At 49.5% G+C, this 9527-nt stretch overlaps 1 protein-coding gene across 4 annotated transcripts in view; it reads left to right on the plus strand.

The window, feature by feature from the left end:
* Positions 1–8831, plus strand: part of FBH1 (F-box DNA helicase 1) — a 49252-nt gene extending 40421 nt beyond the window's left edge. For 3 of the 4 annotated variants that reach the window (XM_047740972.1, XM_047740969.1, XM_047740971.1), the window contains 2 exons: positions 6916–7047; positions 7381–7867. In XM_047740972.1, the coding sequence (XP_047596928.1) occupies positions 6916–7047; positions 7381–7551 (303 nt within the window). In that variant the 3' untranslated portion in view covers positions 7552–7867. Of the gene's footprint in view, positions 1–6915; positions 7048–7380; positions 7868–8400 lie in introns of those variants that run through there. The other variant, XR_007129379.1, reaches the window with a different exon arrangement.
* Positions 8832–9527: the final 696 nt, after the last annotated feature.

Here is a 9527-nt window from a genome sequence, read left to right on the forward strand (position 1 = left end):
TCCTGCTCACACTTGACTATGACACGAGCCCTTTGGCAGTTCCCTGGACGATGGTGTTTCCCAGCGGCTCCTGTCTTCACACCTGTGGCACTAGCGGACCCCCAGGACGTCAGGGAAGAGTGGAGGTGGCTTGATTAATTGTCTGTTCCTTCCGTTGGCAGCCCCTGTGCCGCGCCTAGCACTGTAGTTAGCGCTGGGCAGTACAGGTGACTAGACAAGTAACACGCTCCATGGCCTTGTGGAATTTAGAGTCTGGGGGGGAAGCTATTAGGCAGTTTTGGATCCACCAGCAGGGTTTTGGGGACTGGGAGAGTCTGCCACTTTGACACGTGCTGTATAATCGTGCCTTGGGCCAGGTGGCTGGTCGTCTCAATGGCCAGGGCAACTGAACAGTTGTCTCAACTGTCCTCTCACTGCACCAGTGCCTGATTGTCTTCAAGCTAATTGTAAAGGAAAACTTATTTTTCCCATGATGTTTGGGGTTTTAAAGGTGTGGTTGGTTGGTTTTTAGCTTTCAGAAACTGTTAGACCGTGAAATGATTCATTTGCCCAGTGGGAATCCGTCCGCATCTTAAAGATCCTGGTTACAGCACGGGGCCTTAAGCAGAGTCCCTTCCAAGGGCCGCTCTTACTGGAGGCAGAGCGGCCAGCACGGCTTCAGTCCGGCTGAACAGGCAAACTGATCGCTCAAAGACTGTTCATTCAGAACTAGAATCTAACACCCACGAAGGTGTGTTACTGGAACAGTTTTTCTAAAATCGCCCTCATTTTCAAAGGTAGCCAAATGAAGACTCATTTGTTTGTAAAATAAGGCCAGTTTTAACAGAGTTGGCCTAATTGTTCACATAAGCATGGCAAGAATACTAATTGCCCCTCCCCGCGCCCTTTTTGGATGAATTTGCTCTGCTGGGACTGTTCGTAAGCAATTTCACATTCACCTTCTAACAGCCTCTTGAGGCGAAGAAGACAAAGCGAACAGTTGGCACCAGACATTACCTACAATACTACAGATTTCGGTGAATTCCTACCTTCGAGGTCCCCAAAATATCTTGAGGTCCCTGCACGTGCTGGGAGGTGACCTCCTTTACTCCTCTGGTAAGGCTGCTGGGAACCGTATAAGCAAGGTACCAGACTGATTTTTCCAAGGGGTTTCGTTGGTTCCATAAAGTCATCCTTAGTTCCTTGAAACTGTCTGGTCATATCTGAGCCTATGCACGTGTCCCTCAAATAGGACATTCCTGTCAAAGCCTTGGTAACATAACCACTGTTTCCAGTTGTGTTCTGTATAAGACCAGATTCTCACCAAACTTATGCAAATACATACAGTTCTATAAAAATAAGAATAGTCAGAGTTTCTGAATTCTGGAGGGATCAGATTGGGAGAAGAAGGTAAGTGTTCGATATTTGTTTCCAAAGGAATATTTTACCAAATTTCTCTAAGTCATAGCCTTAAATCTGGAAGAGCAAACAGAGAACCAGGGATGGTTCAAGCAAGAATCTGTTGGAATGCACTCTTCGCCTTAGTTGAAAGTCTTCGTCAGGAATGAGGGACTCCCAGCGGCAGGAGCGCTGCCCATGGTCCTGCCTCATAGGACCATCAGGGATTGCCTTGACCGAAGACAACTCCCTTGCCAAGGGCATGCCCTCGACGCACATGGTCACAAACCAGGACTCTTGCCCCCGTGTAGGATGCCCTAAAGAGTAATCCAACTTTTGGAACTCCGCAGAGAACCAGCTGAGGTTCCTGTTGATACCGAGTCACTGTTCAACTCGTGTCTGATCCCGCGCGCTTTCACTCCCTTCCCTTCCCCACACATCAGTCGCTCCCTAATAGACTCTTTATATAGTAAGTCTTCGTAATCTTAGTCCTGACCGCGCACAAAACTCCTTTCCAAAGAGTCCCTTCTCACAAAACTTCTACAGCTTTACAGACTTGGTTCCCTTATTTCTAGTAAACCAACAACCTTAAATTAGCTTTTAATTCCAAGTATTTTCCAAGGTCACAGGAACTTAAACATTTGGATTTCTATCTTTCTGAATTTTATAATTGTAAAAGATTTTATGTATTTGTGAGGCAGTGTGAGTAGAGATCACAAGTGGTGGGTGGGTAGAGGGGCTCAATCCCAGGACCCCGGGATCATGACCTGAGCCAAAGAAGACGCTTAACCAACTGAGCCACCCAGGCGCCCTATCTTTCCGAGTTTTAGAATGCCCAGTTTTTACAAGTTCTTGCCTTTAAACTAGAGCTCTTTTATAAATTAACTTTAGCAATATCACACAAACAAGATGGAAACAAAATCTTAAAGGCCCAACTTCCAAAGATCTCCCTTTTACAAAACCCAGTTGCAAGATGGTATTGTCTAATTTATGGATTTGTTAGTTGGTCATTTCTGTCCAGAGTCTAATGACTATTGTGGCCAAGCAGTGTTGCCAAAAGTGTTTGCCCAGTTTTGGAGAATGGTCCAGAAGGTTGCATGTGGGAGAATCAAAGTGTCATTTCCCAGTTTCCAAGTAGAACGTGTCTGGTTTTACTCAAAGATATCAAAAGCTATAGCAACAGACAAACCAAACTAAGCCAAGAGTGACTCTGTGACCATTGGTTCCTCCCTGGAAATCAGGGCGGGGAGTTGCGGGGGGAGTTGCTTCACGGACTGAACCAGACAGCTTCCCTGCCAGCCTTTTCTGAAGCAAGAAAGGAGGCTAAGAGGCAGCTGAACAGGAGGAAGAAATCTGAGAGCCAAACCAAATGGGAGGAAGAAATGAGCTCTTGTGCATTCAGCTAGGTACTCACCAAGAGACGTCTGCCCCAATCGAACCCCAAAACTGTTTCCTGCCACAGGAGTTAAATTAAGCCCCGAAGGTTGGCTGCACCCAAGCAGAAAGGGGCTCCAGGGACAGACCCTGCGACAGCCCAGGCTGTCGGCTGGGACTGACCACAGGCCCTCAGGAAGGAGCCCCTGGCTGGCTCACTGGATCTGACCCGAACCGAGCTCATCTGCCTAGAGCACAGCGAAGACCGAGACATCAAGTATGATCAAGTTTATGCCACAGGAAAGGGTTTGTTGGGGGCAAGCCTCAGATCCACCTCCCGGACGGAGGAGAGTCAGACAAATTGAAGGGCGCATGAAGAGAGCCTGCGTAAAGAGTTGCAGCCGTGTTTCTTAGTTCTGTTTAGACCTTGGCTGCCGTGCTCTGTGCTATGTAGGACACCAGGATGTCATCCGCCCTTCTCAGTGCTCTGAGAAGCGCACGGGGGGAGTTTTCTAGAGGCCACGGGACATGTGTTGTCACCACAGGCTGAATGCAGAAGCAGTTGTCTTCCAGCAAGCCAGACATGGAAGCAATGTTACTCTTCCAAGTCTTTTTTTTTTCTGAAAATACAGTTGTTTTTGATAAAAACATTAACATGTGATAGGTTTAATTGTTATTAAGAAGAGTAAGCGTTTTTACTTCTAAGATTCATGAGTTGTCCTTTTGTATGTCAGGGCGTCAGTCTGTTGTCATTGATCTTGGGAGAGGTCCTCTCTGCCTCTCGGACACGAATGCGTTTCCTTCCCCAGATAGGGAAGTTCGCAGCCATGATTTGCTCAACTATGTCTTCTAGACGCCCCCTCTCTCTGTCCACCCCCTCAGGGATCCCAATAGACATCCATTCAGACATTGGAATGTTTCATGGCATCATTTATCTCTCTCAGTCTGATCTCTTGGGCTTTAAGCTGTTTTTCCCATGCCTCCTCGGTTTCCTTCTTTTCTGTCGTCTTCTGTCTCACTAATTTGTTCTTCTGCCTCCTTTACCCTGGCAGTATCTAGTTTAGACTGCATTTTGTTGATACCATTTTTAAGTTCGGCCTGATTTGATCTCATTTCTGCCCTTAGAGACTCTGTATTGTCACTAATACTTTTCTCAAGTCTAGAGATCAGCTTCATAATTGCTGCTCTAAAGTCTACCTCTTACATCTTGCTTATATCCATATCCCCTTAGGTCTGTGTCAGAGGCCTCTTCTCTATTGAGGGGTGGTTGAGGGGATGTACACATGCGAAAGTATTAACCACGACCCAAGCAAGATGCACCTGTTTTATAGGGAGAAGATAGTCGCAAATGACACTACAGATAAAGGGCTGATACCCAAGATCTGTAAAGAACTTCTCAAACTCAACACCCAAAAAACAAATAAGTCAAATGGGCAGATGATATGAGCAGACACTTCTCCAAAGAACACATACAAATGGCTAACAGACACGTGAAGAAATGTTCATCATCACTAGCCATCAGGAAGATTTGAATCAAAACCACATTGAGATACCACCTTACACCAGTTAGAATGGCCAAAATCAACAAGATAGGAAACAACATGTTTAGGGAGGATGTGACACTGTTGGTGGGAATGCAAGTTGGTGCAGCCACTTTGGAAAACAGTGTGGAGATTCCTCAAGAAATTAAAAATAGAGCTTCCCTATGACTCTGTAATTGCACTGCTGGGTATTTACCCCAAAGATACAGATGTAGTGAAAAGAAGGGTCACGTGCACCCCAGTGTTCAGAGCAGCAGTGTCCCCAATAGCCAAACTGGAAGTAGCTAAGAAGCCCTTCACCAGACAAATGGCTGAAGAAGATATGGTCCATATATACAATGGAATATTACGCAACCATCAGAAAAGATGAATACCCGCCATCTGCGTCAACATGGATGGAACTGGAGGGGATTGTGCTGAGTGAAAGAAGTCAAGTAGAGAAAGGCAATTATCATATGGTTTCATTCATATGTGGAACATGAGGAATAGCACGGAGGACATTAGGAGAAGGAAGGGAGAACTGAAGGGGAAATTGGAGGGGGAGATGAACCACGAGAGACTATGGACTCCAGGAAAGAATCTGAGGGTTTCAGAGGGGAGGGGGATGGGGGATGAGGTACCTGGTAATGGGTATTAAGTAGGGCACATGTTGTAATGACTACTGGATGTTATACACACACAATGAATCATGGAACACTACATCAGAAACTAGTGGTCTGCTACTGTATGGTGACTAACATAATGATAAAAAAAAGAAAAGCATTCTAGAATTTCTTGGCTTAAATTTCTTTTTTTTTTTTTTTAAAGATTTTATTTACTTATTTGACAGATAGAGATCACAAGTAGGCAGAGAGGCAGGCAGAGAGAGAGGAGGAAGCAAGGTTGCCTCTGAGCAGAGAGCCTGATGTGGGGCTCGATCCCAGGACCCTGAGATCATGACCTAAGCTGAAGGCAGAGGTTTTAACCCACTGAGCCACCCAGGCGCCCCTTTCTTATGTAGTAAATAGTAACAGATCAGACTCACGTAAACAAACCTCCTTTGGAACCTGTCATGTTTAGTAGTGTCAAGGGGTTCCAAGACCAATGTGTTTGAGAACCGCTACTTTGGAGCTGTGCTTTTCCAAGTGTTGGTCGCAAGCCATTCATGATTTATGAAACGAATTTAGTGGGCTACGACAAGTTTTTTAAAAGCGAGGTAGAAATAAAATCTGAAAGAGAAAGACTGCGCTGCACTTAAGGTTAAATTCTGTTTTATGAACCTGTTCTTTCAGCCTTTGATGTACGCACGTACGTGTGTATAGAATTGTAGCGCTAAGTGAATTTCTTGGTGTGCATTGTGCTCAGAAAGTTTGTAAACGCAGGAACCCTTGCGTGTGTGGGTGGGAAGCTGTGTACAAGCACGTTGGTTGCTGCCTTGTGGACAGTAATTTAGAAACAACCTGAGTGTCTGCTCGGAGGGAACGGCTGAATCAGACGTGAAAAGAGCAATGCGGTCCTACCCGGTGTGGCACTTCTGTGAACTAGGTGGGAAGCAGCCCAAAGTATAACATTTATGTCAGCAAATACCTATAAAATGATACCTAGCCTTCTGGGTTGTATGTGTAAACTTAAAGCCCTTCTAGGATGGATCAAAATGGGTGCACACCAAATTCACGGCACTGGCTACCCCGGGGGATGGGAGTAGAGAGGACAGAAAAAGGGAATTGCAGCAGAAGCCGTTGTTCTGTTTTGGAAGGATTTCCTGGTTTCATTGTCCCTCGGTTATTGGTGGGAACACGAGTGTTTATGTATTTTCTGTTCCGTTCTGCAGCGGGCAGACAGATCCTGTAAGAGAGAAAGCCAGATCCGTCCAGACACTGGATACAGGTTTTGCCACAATTAGATCAATAGCCCGTTGGGATCCAGAAAACAGGAAATCATGATTCCTCGGTCAGCAGATATTTGTGGTTTTACTTGTCTGCCACAACTGTGTTAAATTCCGGGCACAGCAGACCCGACACTGGTCCCCGTGCCTCCGGCTTTTCTGGTCTGGGAGGTTGTTAGCGTTTGGCTTGGTGTTCCCTGCCTGCCGGACCCTGAGCACTTAGCGTGTGTGTGTCTCCTCCTCCCAACAGTCAGACCAACCGGGCGCTGCTGCCGCATCTGACAGGTGAAGAGACAGGCTCGAAGAGGCCAAGCGTTTGCTCACTCGCTTAGCCACAAGCCCGGGAGGAGGGGTCAGGCTGGTCCCTGTGGGCACATCTTTTAAGGCCACCTATTTCAGCTCGCCTGGCTTGCAAAGGCGAATGCAAATGATTTTTAGTGGTTCTGGGATGGCTCGGCGTGAGATAAAAGTCCAGATGCAGTCCTGAAATGTCATTATTTCCTGTTTGCCCATTAAGCCCTTTTTTTTAAACTGCCCATTCTGTCAAGACTCTGGCCAAGCCGCTCTAAGCATCCGGTCTTGCTGACGGCCTGACCGGCAGGGGACAGCCAAAGAGCCGAGGGCACTCGGACGGTTGGTGCTTGTCTCCCGTGAGGACTCTTCCGTGTCCGAACCGCATTTTCTGCTCCGGCACCGGCGGAGTTTCCGAGCTGAGTGCGGTGGAGACAGGCGGTGACCCTCTTCCCCCTTTGTGCGCAGGAGTACTTCCTGCAGGCGGAGCTGACCAGCGCCGTTTTGAAGGCCGGAGTGGTGCGCTGCTGCGTGGGGCAGTGCAACAACGCCATCCCCGTGGACACCGTGCTCACCATGAGGAAGCTCCCCATCACTTACGTATGTGGTCTCAGCAGCCTGGGCTTTCTGTCGCGTTCCATTCGGTCGTGGGCGTCTTCTTAGGTGCGAGATGGCCTGGCAGGTGGGGCTGTGGCCCGGCACTGACAGGACCACGGTTTCCCTGGAGGGCCCGCTCCAGTTCTCCTCGGCTCTCCTCCCCGTGCCTCGATCAGTTCAGGTTGCTGCCCCCCGGGAATCTGATAGAGTCGAGTTGACCCTAGATGGCTGTGTTGCATGTCTGCAAACATCAGAATGCTAACGCTTCGTCTCTTGGGGGAGAGTCCCTGCTGTCTGATCGTCCCCCTGACCTCTTTTTCTTCCCCCTCCCTGCAGAGCAACAGGAAGGAAAACAAGGGAGGCTACCTCTGCCACTCGTGTGCGGAGCAGCGCATCGGGCCCTTGGCCTTCTTGACGGCCTCCCCCGAGCAGGTGCACGCCATGGAACGCACTGTCGAGAACATAGTGCTTCCCAGACACGAAGCCCTGCTCTTCCTGGTCTTCTGACAGCCGAGAGGCGCTTTCTCCCCAGTACCGAATGCCTTGTGTGGACTCGAGTTGCCTGAAGAAAGCCCGTGTGGGGTAGGGTCGTCACTCACCTGGGACTCTGAATTCACGCACAGAGCATCTTCAGAGGAGGACGAAGCCGAAGAGAGTTGGACGTGCCGTTTCTCCATTCCCTGTAGGTAGCCAGTTTCCGCTGCCCCTGCTCTGTGCACATCAGGCTGGGGGCGTGGGGGATGTTCTTTTGATAAAAAAAACATTTTATGTATTTAAACTTTTATTACAAGGTTTCAATTAAACAGGCACTATAGCACTGGCATACCTCTGTGTGACCCCTGGCCGCAGCCCTGTGGTTTTTGAACCTTCTCTGACTTTCTCTCTTTCCTGCTCACTCTTTCCCACACTGGGTCCCTGCTCACATGGTACACCAAGCAGAGTGTGAGACTTCATGGCCGGGCCATGAGTGACGGATGGAAACACAAGGGACTTCTGTGCCGTAGGGATTCACACATGAAGAGACATAGCATGTGCCTTCCTCGTTACACGGGGGGGCACAGTCTCAGTGGGGGAGCAACATAGTACACGAAATGACAAGTGCAGAGTGACAGCAGCCAGACTTCTGTGTTTCCCAGCCGTAGAACTGGGGATCAGAAATGCTTGACGGAGAAGTGGAGCTGTCTGGCCCCTGTGGGGGGGAGGGTGGGGCCTAGGGAGAGATGGGGGCTTGGAACCTGGTTCGCTGCCCGGGGATGCCGGGTGGATGTAGTAAGACAATTCTTACAGAAACCGATGACAGAACTGCCATCGTCCAGATGTACATGGATCTGGTATTTCTACGTTTTTGCCACACAGCACGTCAGGGACGCAGATGGCAGGTGGGGGAGTTGGCGCGGCATTGCCCAAAGAGCTCTGCACATCTAGGCCCTGAGCCCACCAAGCGGCGTCCAGGAGCGGGCCTCGTAGCTCCCGTTGTCACAGCCTCCCCTTAGCCTCCTCCGGCAGCCTGGTGGAGCTCAGAGTGCTGGCCGGTGAGTAGAGCAGCGCTGTCGGGGGGGCCAGGGGTGCTCTCAAGGGCGAAGGCCGAGTTCAGGTCTGCGCATCGAGGAGCGAGGAGCGTTCACACGATGGGAATCCGAAGGTGGACGGGGCAGACTTTAATGGTGGTGGGATGGGGCTGTTTCATCCGCTCAGCCAGGATTCCTGGCCTCGCCTTACGTAATGCTCAGTGGATGACCCAGAGTAAGAGAGCGAGTGGAAGGAATGTGAATCTGGGTTGGTCACAGTTTTCACTGTCCTTCCAAAGCGGGCGTGGGGGGAGGGGTAGTAAACAAGGGTTCACCCACGTGTTTTCTGGAAACGAAGTTGTGCCGCCAGAGGGGAACCGTGCATTTGCTGGAGAAGTCATCAGGTCTCCGAACCGTCCCGGACCGCTGGCTCTGGGGCACATGCTGTGTGTGGCCCCGCTCCCGGAGACCGCAAGCGCGATGGTAGCGGAGGTGAACCGGGTGCGGGGGGAGGGCTGCACCGGCGCCAGGGACGGCCGTGCGTGCTGAGCCCCAGGGCAGGTCGGAGGGCTGCCCCATAGCAGTGATGCTGGAGCTGCGTTTACCAACAGGACAGGCAGCTACCTGGCAGTTCAAGACTGGGAAGCTTTTCTAGGAGGAAGGGACAGCAGGAAGGACAAAAGGATGGCATGGCCAGAGCACAGGGTCAGGACTAGCATTTTGGTACTAGTTTTAAAAAATAACAAAATCTAGGACTGGTAATACTGGTAATTTCATTTTTCAAGTGTTAAGGTGTTTGGTTTTTTTTTTTTTTTGAGAGCATGCCTGAGTGTGGTGGGGGGAGGGGCAGAGGGAAGGGGAGAGGGAATCTTGGTTTTTAAATTTTTTAAAAGATTTTATTTATTTATTTGATAGAGATCACAAGCAGGCAGAGAGGCAGGTAGAGAGAGTGGAGGAAGCAGGCTCCCCGCTGAG

Source organism: Lutra lutra, chromosome 8 (genome assembly GCF_902655055.1).
Source record: "Lutra lutra chromosome 8, mLutLut1.2, whole genome shotgun sequence".
Lineage (NCBI taxonomy): Eukaryota > Metazoa > Chordata > Mammalia > Carnivora > Mustelidae > Lutra > Lutra lutra.